At 47.1% G+C, this 18,685-nt stretch overlaps 1 protein-coding gene across 1 annotated transcript in view; it reads left to right on the forward strand.

Annotated features, from left to right (window-relative positions):
• Positions 1-2,701: 2,701 nt before the first annotated feature.
• LOC128455022 (ephrin type-B receptor 1-B) overlaps positions 2,702-18,685 on the forward strand; it is a 157,251-nt gene continuing 141,267 nt past the window's right edge. The window contains exon 1 of the mRNA XM_053438651.1: positions 2,702-2,954. Coding sequence (XP_053294626.1) covers positions 2,879-2,954 — 76 coding nt within the window. The 5' untranslated portion in view covers positions 2,702-2,878. The remainder of the gene's footprint in view (positions 2,955-18,685) is intronic.

The following is an 18,685-nucleotide window of genomic DNA, read 5'->3' on the forward strand; positions in this document are numbered from 1 at the left end:
CCGTTGCTCCCCGTGTTGTTTTTGGTGTGCAGAACGAGCCGCGCACCATTTTTTTGTATTTCCTGTCGGCAAACAAACAGGAGTCAGGAAACAGGAGACAGAGATGAGAAATGTAAAGGTCACGGCACATTGGTCACGGCGAGGCAGACGCCGGCTGGATGTTTACGGGTCAAAAGCGCAATTCCTTTCACGATCAGCTCACAGGACGAGAAGAAAGGGGGAAAAACAACAGTTAGTCGGACACAAGCTGGAGAACACCCCCCCCCCCCCCCACACACTTGGAGAGGTTGCATTTGTACGCTGCTTTGAATCTGAAGTGGAGAAAGGGAGGAATGCAGGAAGGAAAATAGAGCTGGGATGCTGCTCCTGCAGGCTTAACCACGCAGAAAGAAATCAGGCCACAGAGAGAATGAGGGGCTCTCCACAATGTGTTTGGGCTCAGTATTGGTATTGGGCTGAGGCTCTTGAGCTAAAGTAGGCATGTGCTTGTGTGGCTTTGTGCGGATCACTATCGGAGCGCTGTGTGGGTGCGCGACTGTGTTATTGTATGCATGTATTTGTCTGTGTGTGCATTGTGAGGCAGGATGTGCTACAGCAGCAGCAGCAGCAGCAGCAGCAGCAGCATTGTTCCTACCTCCCCCTCATACTCTTCCTTCCTTCCCCCCCCCCCCCCCCCCACAGGGTGTGGACAGCAAACCGGGACAGAATGCTCTGTGCCGCTCCTGTATTCGGAGATGACCTGTGGAGTCATAGGTGATGAGGACTGAGCCGAGTGACAAATCAGGCCAGGTGGCTATGAGGGGCCTACAAACCAGCCAGCAGCAGAGCCCCCCCGCTGCGCTGTGCTCCGTCACACCGGAGCGCCACTCCTCGCCACACCATTAAAAATGACAAATGCTCTCATCAACTTCTTTCCCAAGTTAGCCGCCGCCGCCGCCTGATGCTCCTGCAGCTCTGAGTCTGCCCCAGTTCATCTGCTGGCCTCTGCCGCGCGAGGAACAGCCATTTATTAAGCGGGTCACATTTCATTTACGATGTGTTTGATTTTTCTCTTTGTAAAGGTTAGGAGTTGAAGCGCAGAGGGGAGGAGAAGATAGATGTAGTTAAAACTGTTCAGGCTTGCTGGAGGGGAATAAGCTGCATTTAATACAGAGTGACATGTGGCCGCTTTAGAGTCCAAACAAACAGCAGGAAGGTACATGAATTCATTTCATAGGCTACACAGTATTTTGAAAAGCCTACTTTTCATTCCATTCATTAAGTCCATAAAAAAAGTAAAGCAGGTAAAAAGTATCTGGGCCAGTGTGCTGAGGAGAGACGGCGCTGAAGTATTAGGCCATCCAGTGGCCCCGGGTAAAACCAGCCCCACTCAGGCTGGAGATTAACAACCCCATCCCAGTCCAGCGCTCCAGGGACTTGGGGACATATCTAGCCTGACGCAGGTGTGGTTCTGGGCTACAGGGCAGCAACTGCCCTCTTCCTCGGCTGAGGCAAAGCCTGGTTCTCTGTGTCCCTGCAGGGAAAAGCCCATTGTGCGCGCCATCTGTTGCAGCACACGCGCAGACAAAAGGGGCGACGGGGGCAAAGGGTTGGAGCTGATGTGCACTGCCTGTTTAATATCATTAAGAGGAGCGGCTGAAGTTGCCAATGCCATTAAAGAACATCTGCATTGTAATTGTGTGAGCATGATGGAAGGGTGAGGGCGCCAGACCATGTATGAGGCTGCTAGGGACTTTTAAGTGTGGTATCAACATGGGTTGGAGAGAGTGGGAGCGTTGACACACTTTAGAGGGATTTTTTGCTCAGATGCTTTTGCAACAACAGAAATCTCTGGAGCAATAAAGTAAAGGGTGGAGCCGCATGCAAAGGCAGGATGTAACCAATAGCTTCGCTGTGGAGATCAGTTGTTCATGTCTACAGCCTATTGACAGCAGCTCTGGACCGTATCACCACAAGCTCTCTCCGTGTCCTAGTCTGTGTCTTCCACGTACACTGCACCAATTTTTCTTCCTGAGACATTTGTATTCTTTTTGATTTTTCAAAGTTAGTATAGGGGCCTGGCAGGAGAAACTCCAGAGAACGTCTGGAGCATCTCACTTTGACACTTTGACAGTTCAGCTGCTTTCAGACATGCACTGATGAAGTCGGTCATGTGAGAATGCAAATGCCCAATTTGCTCAATAATCAAAATGAATTGAAATCGTGGGACAAACAGCTTTTAATCCTAATTGTGCTCAAACATTCTTGTGATTTTCATAAATGAAACATGTTATATCCTGAGTGGAGATGATGACGGACACACTCTCCACCATCAGGGGAAGTGAGAATTGCCAAATTGGACACGAGTGAGCTGCAGCATTATTTTGAATCCCGGGCACTGAACAGGCCGTTTGTATCGTCTCCCGTGCGGGTCGAGGCTCCACATGGGGGCGCAGTACCCAAGGCAGCCCGGCTAGCGGCGCTATTTCCCTTCAGTGCAGCGGACGCCGCTTCAAATAGGTCAAGGAAAAGTTTTGTGTTTTGACAATGCGCGCTGGGCGGAGCGGCGGGGCCGCGGATTGGCTGGTGAGTTTCAGCCGCCGCCCGACGATTGGCCGCGGCGCACTAATGGGGGCTGTGAGCAGGCGATGCTGGGTCCCCCCCCCCCCTCCTCACCCACCCCCTTCCAGCCCCTCGCACCCCCTCAGTCCGTCCCCCCCACACTCCGCTCCTCTGATTGTCACACAGTGTTTACTACGGCTTGAAATGTGACTCACAACACAGGCTCTCTGCTGGAGTACCGCGCTGACACACCGAGGGATCCCGGCTCTTTGACGCGCGCCGTGCGTCTCGGCTAATTTTTTTTTTGGGTGGGGGGGGAAACACGCTGCTGGAGACTATGCCCTTCTCGGCCGTGACAGTGGATTTGTGTGCGCTGTTCTGCGCGCTGGTCATCACGTCCTCCGCGATGGAAGGTAAATGCGAGAAACTGCAAAGAAACTGGGATTGTACTTGTTGTGTGCCATGATGCGGGAGCTCTCCGGTCCGGTCCGCACCCTGGGGGTGATGGGGAGTGTGGGTGCGCGAGGGGGCAGCTGCCTGAGCCCCTGGCACCGGGATGCGGGGAGGTCGCGCACGCGGATCGCCGTGGAGCACCGTGGTTATCCCTCCGGTCCTCCCGCTCCGCTGCGGGTCACTGATGCTGGTGCGTGTCCACGTGAAGCGCGACACTCCGATGTTGAAACGCGCTTTTAAATGCACACATTACTTTATTGCTGGTCATTCACGGGCTTAAAAACGTCGTTTATCCGCTGTGTAGTACTCCTCCTTTTATACAACAGTAGTGGAACCTCTTTAAACTATTTTGGATTGTTGTTATATTACGAACAATTACTGTTTTGCCCAGAGGTAAACGCGCAATTGTAAGCGCCTGTCAAACCTCTAAGGATTCCTGTCACGTTTTCCTCATTAAATTGCGAATGTGAAATAATATTATCACTAAAGCCCCCCGAGCATCACTCTCTGGCATTTTCAATTGCAGAGACAAACTCTCTTAGATTGTGGCTGGGAGTCTCTGTCACATGGATTCATGCTCGGGTGGATATATAAGTTTAACTATTGGAATCAGCAACTCCTAAGAAAATGAGATTTTTTTTTTAAACGTCTCTTTTTTTTTCTCATCATCCTTTCCATCCCCTCCTTTATCCCTTTGTCTTTCTCTGCTGCATCTGTCCCACTTCCTCCTCTCCTTCTCCCACACACTCATCTGGACAAGCGGCGGTGCCACAAGCAGCCAATATCTCCTCGGTTAAACATGTTTTTCATTTCCGCTGTGGGCCCCCAGGGACCGAGCACTGGGCTCCATAGCCCCCTGGATATCCCAGCAGCATCATGGATACATAGTGTCGTCTCTCATGTTATTGTACAGTCGCTCATCCCCTCCAATAAAACGCACAAAGTAGAACACCAGCTTATTTCCCCCCGTCTGTCTGTTAAAAGCACAAACACATCCATTAGAAGCAGAAATAAAATGAGTTTTCTCACATGCAGCTCTTTCTCTTTAATCATTTACGACTCTGCTCCTTGACTCTTCCCAGCTCCCGGCTGTGCCTCTGTAATTCGGTGGTGGTTTTTCTTGTTTGTGCTCATCAGATTTCCGCACATGCAGCTATGGATAACCGAGCCCAGGCTCAAATTGCTACCTCTGCAAGGATTGGATATTTTCAGGTTCAAATGTTTACCCAATGTGAGATGACAGCAGAAATGTCAATTCGGAGAGATGAGTGGAGGAGGAGGCTGGGGAATGAGATTTCCTCTGCCAGGAGAGGGATGTGGGGTGTGTACTTCAACAAAAAAAAAAGTAGGATGAGAAAGAAGCAGATGGGCAGGGAGATGGCCCTCGGGTTACCTCGGTAACAAGGATGAAAGTGATTTCCTTGTTTGGGTGGCTAATTGAAAGGAGGCTGTCCCATGGGCAGGTTAAAATCTGCACTGATCTGAACTCCAATCTGTTGCTCTTTCATTTTATCTGTCGTGTGTGTGTGCGTGTGTGTGTGTGTGCGTGTGTGTGTGTGTGTGTGTAAAAGGGTCCAGCATCACCCCTGCCTCTCCGGTCACCCTTAATGTGATTGCGTGTGTAAATCTTCATAACTGCCGGTGATCTGTGTGTGAACTGGTGTGCGTTTGTATCTTTAGAGTAAAGAGCAGCCCCGGCCATATGGACCTGAGGCTGTGAAGAATTGAATTATTTATTTCAACTCCCCACACGTGCACACACTCACAGTAAACACTGCACGGAACTGAGCTCGTGAACCTGTGAATGAGAATCATAAGGAGACGACCATGAAAGAACGGACGGATAGTTGGAAGATGCCTGACCGTAACAGAAAGAAAGATTTAGAGAGTGGTGGTTTTAACATGATGTTTTGTGTGAGTCTGTCTGTGTGTGTGTGTGTGTGTGTGTGTGTGTGTGTGTGTGTGTGTGTGTGTTACGGAGTGCAGCTTGTGTGTCCCATGATTGTGCGGCGAAGGTCCAAAATGGTGTGAATATGATTACGGAAACTTGAATTTGCTGGATTCAAAGTCTAAGCTACCCAGAGCACGCAGGCACACGCGCACAACCCCACACACATGAAGACATGATATCTGCAAACAGATATTAATTCACTGGCGAGTTCCTGAAGAGGGGCGGAGGGGCGGGGGGGGGCAGTCGGGGCCCGAAGCAAAGGGCCAAAACGGAGGGGAGAGCAAGGACTGGGATTTGCATGGCATTAGAAAACGAAGCATGTGCAGCGCTCTGTTTCACCCTCATTTGTCTTCCCTCTGCATTTCTCCCCATCATCTTCACCTTTTCTCTGCCTTCTCCTCCTCTCCCCCCCCACCACCACCTAATTTCTCCATCCCACTCTATCTTCCATAATTCTCTTCGCTAATCTCGCCATCCCTCCCCTCGTGTCTCCCTCCTCACTCCCTCATGCGCGCCCTTTCCCTCTCTCTCTCTCTCTCTCTCTCTCTCTTTTTCTCTCTCTCTCACCGTGGTGTGCGGACGGTTCTTGCCAACAGCAGCAGTAATTCTCCCCCTACTTACAGAGCCATTGCTTATTTCTGTTTGCCCTTAAACCAATTAGGCTTAGATAAGCCCGCTCATTTAACGGCCTGGAACCGGGTGGTGGAGGAAGGGAGGGCAGGAGGAGGAGGAGGAGGAGGAGGAGGAGAGGAGGACGAGCGGAGGGATGAAACAGCGGTTGAAAGATGGATGGGGACCGCGGGAGATGGGACGATGAGGGAGACAGAAGGAGGGAGGTCAGGGAGTTTCGGAAAAGATACAAAATGCGTGTTTTACAAATGAGTAGCCTGCGATCGAACAGGGCTGTGGACGTAAAACCAACACAGGGCTGAGGCAGTCGTCTGACACACATTACAGAACCTGAGCCGTGATCCAACCGGAGCTGAAACAACAGCAGCAGCCAGTCAGGGGGCAAGTGGATGGAATGGAGAACACTGTAGAATAAGCAATATTTGTGATATCTTAAGCAACATATAATAGTTATAGAAATCAGAACCACACACTGCTGACCTAGAAGCAACGGATATAAAGAAGAAAAAAAGTTTAGAGGACAGAGCAAGCTCCAGTCGTCTCAGCAGCCGACTGCTTTGCGTAAGTGTTCCTGAGCAGGACACTGACTCATCTCCCAAGGCATTGTGGGATAGCCGACCCATGCACTGCTATGACCTCAGTGCGGAGAGCAGTCAGGGTATATTCTTATTCTCATTCTCTCATGCTGCATTAGACGTGATTTGCAAAGTGCCTCATGAGACGTAACCTTGAGACAAGTGTTCTTTTTTGCATCTAATTAAAAAAAATTCTGGTTGTTAAGTTTTCCTTACTCTTGTTTAGGGTTAAGGGCCAAGGATGTTTTACATTGTGAAGCCATACAAGACAAATTGTGATTTGTAAATATGGGCTGTACATTTGATTGATCATATACTAATTATAAGAATATACCAATCCGGTCAAAAATCATTCTTGTGTAAAAATAGGCCATGCACAGTTTTTCTGATCAGGCTCAAATGATTCTCAGTTGTTTCCCGGGGTTGAAAATCTTAAACCAAAAGTAGTAGAGTGGACAGTCTAGAAACAAACCGGTGTCACTGATCGTTAACATTCGATTTTGCTGCAGGCAGCCTCACTCCTGTGGTGCACTCAGAAGTGATACCACCAGACGCTGCCACCTCCCTCAGAGAAAGTTTGCAGATTGCCTCATAAAGGTTATTAAGTTCCAGTCTGGCATTCATTTTAGGTCCAAAATATTGCCTAATAAGTGCTTTTGCCTTTTTGCTTTGACACCAAATCGTCCATTTCAACCCTCCTCTTGTCACACGATAAGACTCCACCACTCTGTGATGTAACTCTGCTGTTCTGCTCCAGTGCTAACACTTTGAATTCAATTGTATTTTTACAGCTAAATATTGATAGCTAGTATTTGCAATATTTAATCTGAATTTGAGCAATACTGCAGATATCGAAAATGGAATCAATTCAGTTTTATGTCTGTCAGAAACATGGAAGCACAACTAACACCGACTACCGCTGCACCTAGTAGTGAGTTAACAGTTCTGTGCTACCGGATGTGTGAGTTGGGGGCATGCGTGTGCCACCAGCTGTGCAGAGGAGACAGGCTGTAAGAAGAGTCCTGTCGAGCCTCTAATGGATGTGAATGTGAGATTGCTCCTTTCCTTTCCTCTCTCATTTGAAATGGTTGCAAAAGGGACAAATGGAAATATAGGAGCAACATTGGCACAAGGGTTTCAGGGCAGCAGGAGCTGAAAAAGACATGAAGGATTGTGTGCGAGTGTACAAGTGCATTTTGTCTACGGGCACCACTGCTGACCTGGGACCACCTGAAGTAGAATTCAATTTTCCACTAGTTTTGTACCAGCGTTCTGTGTATTGTGTGTTTGAATGCCTGTGCCGTCAGTCCACTGCTAAAGCCATTATGGCTGGCAGGGGCGGCGGGCCCGGCCCCCTCCTATAATGGAGGCTTTATTTTGCCCACAGTGAAAAGACTCCTCGGTGTTAAGGTGTGCTTACGCAGCCTAGTCAGCTATGACGACCCCCAGTGCAAAGCCCTGCCTGCAGCACCTGTACCTGTGGTGCTGTAAATGTGTTCTGCTGCTTTTCCTGTGAAAGTGTTGTGCCTGTATGCAGCCAGTGTGGTGAGACTCTGTGGGCCATGCACTGTTCTTCATAAGATGGTTTTTTCACATACTGCAGTGGACTGTATACTGCATATTTTCTCTTTGATAATATGATTACTAGCTTCTCTCTCTCTGTCTGTCTGTCTCACTCTCACTCTCTCACACACACACCGACACACACACACACTGACACACACCGACACACACACACAGGCACTGTCCCCCTCGCGGCTCACCTTACCCAGGGACATCTGAGCTTTGGGAAGGCCAGATGGTGGAAGCAGGTTGGGGGCTTGTATGCATGGGCACATTTTTGTGTACATCTCAGTATGAGAATGAATGTTATTGACCGAGACAGTGAAAGCATTATACTATCTGTGTTTGTGCGTATATTTGTGTATCCGGTTCCATTCCATTCCAAACTTAAGAGACGTGTTCTCTTTTTCTATTTTCTGTTCTTCACCGTGTATCTTCCAGAGTCTACGATACATTCCTGTGTCCAGAGATTTTTCTGCAGAGATGCTATCGGCAGTGTCAGGTTCCGACTGTTTTGGCCACGCGCTCGGCCCTTATCAGAGCAGGTAGCCGGCTGAGGTCTTATCCGCTCAATCTCCGGGAGGAGCAGACCCCGATCCATCAGCCACATACGAAAAACATTCGAGAGCCGGAGTGAAAGCTGTGGCGCTCGTGACACAGTTCAACCCCAAACTGTGTGAGTCATCCGTTTGCTGGTAAGGCCAGTTCTCTCAAACGGCAGACACACAATGGACACACACCCACAGACGAGGCTTGATGTGCACAAGAGCTCAAACTTAGAGATAACCCTCCAGGCCGCACCTAGTGGAAAATGGCTAGTAAGTGATTGGGCACAGCTTTCCCACCACTCAAAGATGATGGTGTGAGAAATGAGTCTTTGCTCATTCTTGTTCTGATTCTCAGGCCTTTTCCCCTCCATTATCGCCTGTCCCAGAGATTGGGTGACAGTTGTTCGGTCACGAGAAAGTGGAGCGTCTTCGATATTTGTTAGGTTTAGAGGCGAGAAGAGGAAGCATTGATTATCGAGTTGTATTTCACACTGTTCACGCAGCCTGGCTTCTGGGGCCTCTGTGCTTACAGCCCTCATATTCATTATTTCTCCTCCTCCACCCTATGGCCCCTTTGGCTCACTCCACCCAGACCCTCCATATGTCAGCTGGGGCCGTCTTACATCGACCTTTTGGCCGTTCATTCCTCCCTGATCACTCTCTTTTCTCCAAGAAATTCTAATTAGAGCCCGAATACATTTGGGTCAGCTTTTTATTGGCTGGTATTGGTCTCTAGTATGGTTTAATGTATATAATATAATAGGAGAGTCGTTTCTGGGAATAATTGGGTCTCCCTCCTTCCCGCCCCTCCCTCACCTGCCTCTGCCTTCACTAACGTTCTTTCTAGTTAAAAACAGATGCATTTATGAAGCGCTACATGGTTTTCTTCAAGGAAAAAGTGAAATATGAGCCTGTCCCTCTGAAGACGTAATAGACGCACCACTGCGAGGAACAGGAAGCGGGTAAAGAGACTATTGGGGGTGTAAGCTTGTAGTAACAAAGAGGTTCATTTATGATTGTTATAATGAGATCTGCTTTTGAGTCGGGCCCAGAATGATTTAATTTGACTTTTAAGCCCTACGGCTCAGACTTAAGGGCTGCAAGCGGGGAGGCTGGCGGATCAGAGGCCGACTAGGGGAGTGGGAGGAGGCAGGTATATGGCGTTTCCGTGACTTTCAGTGCGTGGGAAACTTTTTAAAGTCTACAATCAAACTGATAAGTGTATCAGTGCAGCTCACTTTAGCGCACTTGATAGCTGCACCCTTCAAACCAACACTACATATCCCCATGTTTATTTAGCAAATCCCTTTCCCTACAGTACATGATAGGAAGTCGCTACTGTACAGGAGAAAAGGTAAACACAACTTTGCGGTAATTTTTTCCACATTTAAGTGATTCAGCCGCCCAGAGGACGCACGTTATGTTTCTCGTGCTCAGAGGAATTAAAGGCAGGATGTTAATAGGGCTGAAACTACCAACGGTGGTGGAAGCTGCTCCACTTCTGATTAAATAAAAGCCGGCTCCTCCACAGGCAGTTTCTCATAGGGACTGACGTGTACACACACACTCTCACACACACACACACACACAAGCACAGATGTGTATGTGCGAGATCACAGACATACGCACACATAGCTTTGATGTGTGGAAAGGAAATGAGGAGCGATGGCGAGTTAAGGGCCCGGGCCTGGGGTCTGTCCCATTATTAATGAATAAGTGCCTCTCCCAGGTTGAGGACATGTGGACATATTTCACCATTTGCTTGCCCTTCTCCTCACCATAAATGTAATCTCTTATTAAACACAGGGTTCTTGGCAAGAGAGGTGCAGATGGAGAGAAATTGTGCATGAATATTTGTGTCCCACTGTGCGCGTGTCTGCGTCAGCCTGAGAAATGAAAATTGTGTGCCGGAGAGAAAGGAAGTGGCCGCACAGTGCAAAATGGAACGCCGGGCCGATAAGTAGCAAGTGGTGGGAGGACAGTTTTCTGCCAGACAAATGTATGCCTGCCCTGTAATGTCCACTTCTCCTAGTGGATGAGAAGAGACTGTGTTTTTTTGGAGGTAATTAACTATTGATTTTAAGCACAGAGGGTAATGGGAAATTAGTGGACAGCGTCTCGATGTAACAGCAGCTGCCTGAATGGCTGGAGTACAACTAGAAAACTGACTGAGGTGAATTTTACGAAAAGAGCCAAGGTCAAAGGTGTTTTTTGTTTTTTTTTAATATCCGTCCTGTGAAAACCAGCAAAGAGAATAAACCTGGGAACAACAATAATCAGATTATGCACATTATGCTCTGTTATTTAATATTCAATATTAGTGATTATATTTCCTAATATAATGCATATTTATTATATTAACTTTTTCTTTGTATGGCCGGGTCTACAGATCCTTCAACTGACCTGCCCTCTCCCCCATGAATAGTTATAACAGCATAGGCCATAAGACCTCATTTGAATGTGATGCCTCCTGAGGTCACATCACAACCAAACATCCTGGAGTCATACATCTAACCCCAATATTATTGAACATGTACTTTTGAGCAGATGAGTAATTAAACAAAGAGGAAATTTTCTACATAAGCTGCTTTCAGACATGCACTGAACTCGGGATGGGGTGAGAAGGCAAATGTGTGATTCAGTTGCTCGGGAGCATCTCAAGAGTTTTTCCTGCCTGCCCCCTCGTTAAATGTCCAGAGAATCTCCGAGTGAGATCACGTGAGAACGCAGCAGGGAAATTGCCAAAAGCGAGGAGCAATGATGTTTCTGAGAACAGATTCAAAACGGAAGAGGTTCCTTCACGCGTTCAAGTGTTTGCTGCAGTGGAAACTATACGTCATGTCCTGCCTCCTGCATGCCCTACCCAGGCGCCACCCCTCACCTGAACGCTACAGAGGTTTTCACGTTGTTGTGAACGCGTCTGACCTGGAAAACCTCCTGCTGTGTTCATTAAACGCGAAAGGCAAAAATCTGGATAATATCCGAAGCCAATCTCTGGAAATGACTGTGGAGATGAGTTGTTTTCATTCCTCTGTGTCCTTTCTCCACCGATCCATGTGCTTTTTTTGGTTGGGGGCAAGTTAGAGGACAAGGATTAGGACTAATTTGTGCATGAGAACAGAGGTGAAGAGGGACAAAGAGACATGGGGGGGGGGGGGGGGGGGATTGACGATGGGCCAGTATCTGCCTGCGATCTGATTTGTGCTAATGAGGTGGCTGGTGGTTCTGGCTGCTAACCCTTAAGTACACGGAGCCCTTTAGGGTGGATATATGCCTGCAAGCATCTTTTAGAATGTTTTTATAAGAAAAAAACTGCGGTAATGAATGTTGTGTAGAGGATTGTTTGTTGCATGGACTCGCACCAGTGTGAGCACGCGCATTTAGCTTTTGTGTTGACGTCCCTGTTAAATCTGTGAGGGATGTCTTGATTCAACTTGTTAGCGTAGCAGCCGCAGACACAGACCCCCAGCCCGGCCCTGTGCTGTAATGGGGCTCACTGAACAGTAGAAAATTCATGCCCCTCTCCAATTGTTCCCTCCCTTCTCATCCCTTATTCCTGTGAAGTCTCTCCCCTCCCGGCTTCCTCCCAAGGCTGGGCATTTAAAGCGGCACGTCTTTGATGTGAGCTTCACACACTGTTAGACACCCACTCATCAGATTGACACTGATGCCTGGGCGGAGTCAGCCCGTTTTCCGAGAGTCGGGCAAATGAACGGCTGGAATATGCAGTTACTGTACACGCACATCTGGCATGCAGCGTGGTGATCTGAACCGAGGCGGGAGTTGGGAACGGGGACGTGAATCAACAGATGAGCTCGTTCAGACGCACACACGCTCTCCGGCGCGGCCGCACGGCGCTCAGCTGACGATATGTCAAGGTGACAAATGTTCCCGCTAAGCCGAGCTGAATGTAATTGTGCGGCGGGGTTTCCTGTGTTGTACAACCGTGTCACATCAGTTACAGAGGAAACTCTCCTAATATCAAAAGGTGCACAGCGTACGAGCGACGTGAGATTATTAATGTATGATATCGAATGCTGACCTCTCACATCATAACTTCTCCCTCTAAATGCAGCCTTGAATCTCTCTGACAGGCTCGGTAAATGATGAATGATTTGTAAAGGCATAACCCGACAGGAAGTGTGCAACAAATGCATGTACAGTGTCAGTGGGGGTTAGGGTACTTCAAATTAGCTCTCACAAATTACCATGTGTACTTGTCTGTGGAGGTTGAGGAATTGCTGACCTCACTCTGAGCTCAACTCTGCAAGCTGGTCTGTGAGTGTGCAGTGTAGTATTCAGGATCCTTATGACACAGATTTGCAAAGTATTTATATTATATATTACTTCAATTAAGAATTGTATTTAATATAAAAAATCACTTTCAATTGAGCAGCCACTCAGACCCATGTCCTGCATCGTGATGTTCCCGATGTCCGTCACACTCTGTCGATTAATGGTTTAATCTGAACATTACACAGCCGTAGCAAGGTGTGGCTAACGTGTGTAATTGAATATGCTATCTGTGCACAGGGCTTACACTTCATCGGGTTTCTGTTTCTGCAGGTCGATGCTGCTGCCTTCCGCTGTTGTTGTTTTTAACATCTGGACTGTCATAAACTGTGTAAACAGTAATTAAGAAATGAGGACAATAAACTGGGTTTATGTCAAAAATAGTTTTGTTGAAATCCTTCATCCCTGTGGATATTTTTAGACGCATCTTCAAAAAGACTAATTTGTAGGTTTTGGGTATCTGCCTGTGTGTTTATCACTTTTTAGAAATGATTTGTTTCTGGCATTTTATGCTTTTATTTTGATGTCAACAGAGAGAAAATGAGTCAGACATTCAGCTAGCCGGGAGTCAAACTGGGAACACGCTGCTCATTTTCCCTGTGAAAAGAAAAGGATATCATTTCTTGCATTTGAAAGGATTACATTACTCAGTTCCTCCAAACCAAGAGACTATATCATGTTCCAGCCTGTTAATGTCAATGCCGTGGTTGTATTACAGAAAACCTCATCATGCAGGTATTTGTTGTAGTGATTCTCAGGCTCTTGTTCCCCACGATGAGGATTTAGTCTTCCCCTCCTCAGACAACACCAAACAGGTTGGGGCGATGAAGAAACGACTCCTCTCTCGCTGTATCTTTTCAAATGTGTGTGTGAGCGTGGTAAGCTGCTGCGATTTGAAGACTCACTCTTGTTTATGTTCAAACTTTGCTTTTGTTCCTGAGATTGTCTCATGAAATCGTGACTAATGTTCACGTCTCCCTGTGTTTATGATTGCGTGTGCATACATGCATGTGTTTGCATTTACAGGTAAACTGTTGATACTGTGCTGGTTCGAGAACACAAATCATCTTAATACATATAATGCGTTTATATTGTGTGTGTGGAGTAATGCTCGTGCTAAAGCTCGTGATATTCCTCTTTGTTACTAAATTAAAAGGTTCCATTACAAACTTACCCGCCCGTCATATTTATGCTTTGCAAACAATCCCAAAATCCTCCATCAACTTTTTCTTACATTTATGAAAGCTACTTGATGTGTTGACCTCCCGAACCCGAGGTGGAACGGAGAGACACAGATAGCCCTCTTTTCATCTGATGGTTATAACTCTTGACAAGGTCACTGGGCGAGCCTATGAGTGTGTGTGTGTGTGTGTGTGTTTGTGCGAGCAGATTCAAGCATGTATAAAAATAAAAGAATGACTCGGCCGGCTCTTAAAAGGGCTCTCAGACACCTGTCAATGATTGGCTGAAAGAGAACACCTCCCCTCCACGGTTATTGACAGTTGAACATGTGGAGGAAGCATTGGGAGCGACTTGCGGTTCCGCACAAGATTTCAATCAATTTCAGGCTCAGGTAATGCTTTGAAAATCGTCTTTCTTTGATAAACATCATGTGGCAGCGTCTAAAAGGAAAAGCATGATGGATGGTCATAGTGCCGTTTATAAAAAAAACTGACGAGACCAAAAAGCAAACAAGAAGCCTCCCCTCCCTCGCTCTCTTTCTCTCTTTCGCTCTCTCTTCCTCTGACTCCCTGTCTGCCTGTTGCCTTGGCTCTCAAGATTGATTGTAAATCGTCCAGGATGTGTGAGCGTTGCAATCATATCATGGATCACGGCATGGGTAGGGAATGACAGATGTCGCGGGCGTCCTCTGTTTACTTGAGAGGCGAGCGTGCGTCTGATGGATTGGTTCGATTCGGGGGAGACTGGGATGATTTGTCATCTCCTGTGTGTGTGTCTTTGTGTTTTTGTAAGTATTTAACAGGGCACACAAAGGATGTTTGCCATGTGGAGCAATGTCCCAAAGTCAGCCCAAGAATAACTACAAATCACTTCAAGGACATTTATATTTTGAATAACATGATAGTACGATAGACAGATAGAGTACTATATACCCACTATTGCTGTTAGGTGTATTTTAGATGTATTGCAAATATATTCATAGCTTTTTTTTAGCTTTTTAACCCTACTTACGGATGATTTAAAAATGTCACTCATATTACATGAGTATACCTTCCAGATTTAACATGACACAGAGAGATCAGGCCCCTCACTGTTGCTATGGGAGGTATGGGGGGCTCCTGTAGGAAAGGTTAAGTGCGTTCCAGTCAAGGTCATTTTGAGTGGCATATGTATCCTATTTAGGAGCCTCTGAAACCACTGAGCGGTGTAGACATGAAACAGTGTTGACAGCTCTGCTCCGCTGTGATTGCTAAAGTTACACTGGAGATTAGTTACTGGACTCAACACACACACACACACACACACACACACACACACACATACACACACAGGCACACAGGGTCCTGTGCTGTGCGCTGATCACTAGATCGGTCCATTAATATGGACAAGCATTACTACGCTAACCGCTCCTGATTGCTTTGCCTTTCACATCGCGGTGACATCAGCAAATTGCTAATTGACAGATAATTGCCAATAATCACAGGATGGATCTGTTAGGCTGCAATTAAAGGAGCTTGCTGCAGCATCCCGGTTCCTTATGTCGGTGTGCCTTTGTTTATTAAGGGCAGGTTGATCAAATATAACATTTTGAAAATTGTGGCCATATGGTCCGAAACATTTTTTGTCGTGCATTTGTCCCCCAGATCTGTAGATGTCCTATGTAAATTTGCGGGCCAGTCCCTTTGCAACGTGTCTCACTATGTTTGCTGCTACCTCTGTGGGAGATAACAGCCTGGCGCTTGTAATGGGATCCTGTCTGTTGGGAGGAGATGGAGGAAATTGCTGGGAGCAGGAATGCGCTTGACTTGCTCGTTTGGGTCAGAGAAGGAAGTGGCGGTTGTGTGTTTGCGTGTGTGTTTGCGTTTGTGTGTGTGTCTGTACAAAACCTGTGTTGGCTCAGTGATAGAAAAAAAAACTGAAATATGATATGAATATCCTCTCCATTCTTCCATGAAAGTACCTGAAAGAAAACCCTGAAAGGGGCCCATTCAGGCCCTCTCTCAGACAATGCAGTACAATGCCCCTGATGACAGCCAAACTGGAGGAGGAAATGGCCCTGCTAGGACCGACATAATAGCGGAATATTCTGGAAGTCACAGAAGAGATTTATGTACTATTTTCTTTTTACATTCAGTAGAAGAGTGTGTGCGCAGTGTGTCTGTGTCTGCGGTGTGTGTCTGTGTCTGCGGTGTGTGTCTGTGTCTGCGGTGTGTGTCTGTGTCTGCGGTGTGTGTCTGTGTGCATGGTGTGTCGGGCCATGCTGACCCTCTTTCCTGTATGTGCATGACAGTCTGTGATGTTCTGGATGTGTGAATTGGAGCCTTGCCTGGACTGTCAATCAGATGAAGAGATCATTAGAGATGTGACACTCAAATCTCCTGCTCTCTAATCAGCTGTCGTAGGAACAATGCCAGCTTCTACGTGTCCCGGTGTCCAGCTGCCAACTGCACGTTCATAAGCTCGAGCTGCATTCACACAGGAATATAAACTGAATTTTGCTCAGGTGTCTTCCTCACAGTGAGCCTCACTTGGTTGCTGCCTCGTCCAAAGATCTTTTAACAGGAAAGAAATGACTTCAACATGGGGGCCCATATGGACCCCATGTTGAAGTCATGCTGCTCTCTAAGTGGGGTAACGGCAATTAGCGCTACATTTGCTGAGGATGGCATGGAACCAGAGACCTGTCACCTCTGGTTCACAGCTCTGTCTTTGAAGACATGCAAGTGTGTGAGTGCATGCATTTGTGTGTGTGACTGTGTGTGTCTGTGTGCATGCATGAGGGAAGGGAAAATCATACCACGGCACCTGCTACACAGCAGGGAACAGGACTGTCTCCCCAAGACAAGTGGGTTCGTGAGTGTGTGCACGTGCATATGCGTGTGTGCAAATGGGGGAAGTGCAGGGTATAGCGGTGGCATATTGTGTGTGATCAGAGGCACAGCAGCTTCTAAATGCATGCAGTTACTTGTAATCAATGTTACCACATTTCCTTTGGGTACGCTAATGTATTCCAAAATGCAAATGCCTTTCAACAGAAAAAGCCTTAAGTTGTATCATACGAGTGAATGAGCGATCATGCATACAGTGATGATCAGATGGAAATCTGCTTGAAGAATGTCACACGGCATCTTGGGAAAACGAATTCCCAGGCACAGTTACTGGAACGTCGGATTGCACGACTGCCGGCATATGGATTCCGTAGGTGGCACGGATTGCATCATGTTTGTCATGATTATTTGATCACAGTTTAAAAGTCCCTTTGATCTCCGTAGTGAGAGACTGATGTGACACAAAATGGTCGGCAGCTCAGTGAGGCAGAGGGTAATCTGTGTCTCTGATAGGACAGGCTCCAGTCGCCCCTGGAGGCTGCTGGTTGAATGCCCCGGCTTTGAAACCCCTCATGATCACTGAGCACCTCGATGTCATCCTTGGACTTCAAGAAAATCGGTTCTCTCACTGAAATGTCTGATTATTTTTGTGTTAAGTTGATTTTCTTTCTAGATGTGGACACCTTGGTTAGGAGTTAAGTTCAGCGACCATAAACCTCAGATCTGGAAATAGCGTCCGCCCTGAGGGATCCAATCACACGTGGTCTGAACTCACCCAAACGTGTCCTGAAGGCGTCCTGAGAACCAATCACTCAAACCACATTCGGAGGCGGTCGGGGGTCACATGTGGCCACATTTTTCTTCCTGTGAGAATGCACATGCATCCTGAAGGAATGCCCACTCAGCTGATCTCCTCTGACCTGCTGCAGTGTTGCACTCAATCAAGTCTATTGTTGTGCTTCTCATTGGCCTGGTTTGGTTTTTGGTCACCGTCACAGTATCTGATCCAGACATACTGATCGATATTCTTCTTAAATTGATTAAATCTTTCACCACAGCAGCTCCACGAGATTCATTCAGTGCCTCCTGACTCCTCTGTCTACGGCTCTCACCCGAGCTGACAGACACACACATGGACGTTGGACACATTTGTATGAATATTTGGTCTTCACAAACAGAAATGAGGGACATGATTATTTGCATAAAGAACGGGAAAGTGATATCTGATCACTGCAGACACATCCAGTGATTTTTTTTAGATAAGGTGTGAACAGACGAACTTAACGCTATTCAGTTGTGATCTGATCTCTCACAGATTCTAATACCAGGTCTGAACAGGTCCCTTGATTCAAGGCTGCCCTGGGATCTGCGTGTTGCAACCCTAACTAGTAATTAAACTTATCTCACACAGTGGGAACCTCCAAGTTTGCTGCTTTCCAGTTGTTTGTACGAGCTCTTTTTTTTTTGTTGTCCTGGAGGACCCAAACACTCACTCATGTGATTAACACACGTGGCACAACGGCTCATGTAGAATCTGATTCACACACTGCCTGGATTAGTGGGGTCCATGTGAAGCAGACTGAATTGATTTTCAGTTTTGTGTTATAATTTATTCAATATTAAATTTTGCTTTCCCTACTCATATTTTTTATATTTATACTATGCAAGAAACCCACCAAAGCAATTCCTTGTATGTGTAAACCTACTTGGCAATAAACCCAAACAATATGTTGTTCTTCAGTCTCAATCAATAATCCTCCCCCCTTTTATCTCTCTCTCGCTCTCTCTCTCTCTCCCATTAGAGCGCCAGGTTGTGTAACATGTTGACTGGCTCGGTACTTGCAGACAGTTGACGGTGGCTCATACTTCTGGAGTAGCTTTGTGTGGAGAAGTGCATTATTTTTGATCAATTTGCCCACTTGTGTGTCTGTGAGCGTGCAAGCAGATGACAGGGCCCACGCTTCTTAAATTAGCCTTGCTGCCTGGCCCCTGGGGAAAGGCATGGATGTGCAGATATAGAACCCTCGATGCAACAATCCCTGCCTCTCCTCCCTATAGTATCAACACCGTGCGAGACCCAAGCTGTGCCTCCAAGTCAGAGGGAACTTATCCCGCAAATGA

The sequence above is a fragment of the Pleuronectes platessa genome, chromosome 13, assembly GCF_947347685.1.
Source record: "Pleuronectes platessa chromosome 13, fPlePla1.1, whole genome shotgun sequence".
Classification (NCBI taxonomy): domain Eukaryota; kingdom Metazoa; phylum Chordata; class Actinopteri; order Pleuronectiformes; family Pleuronectidae; genus Pleuronectes; species Pleuronectes platessa.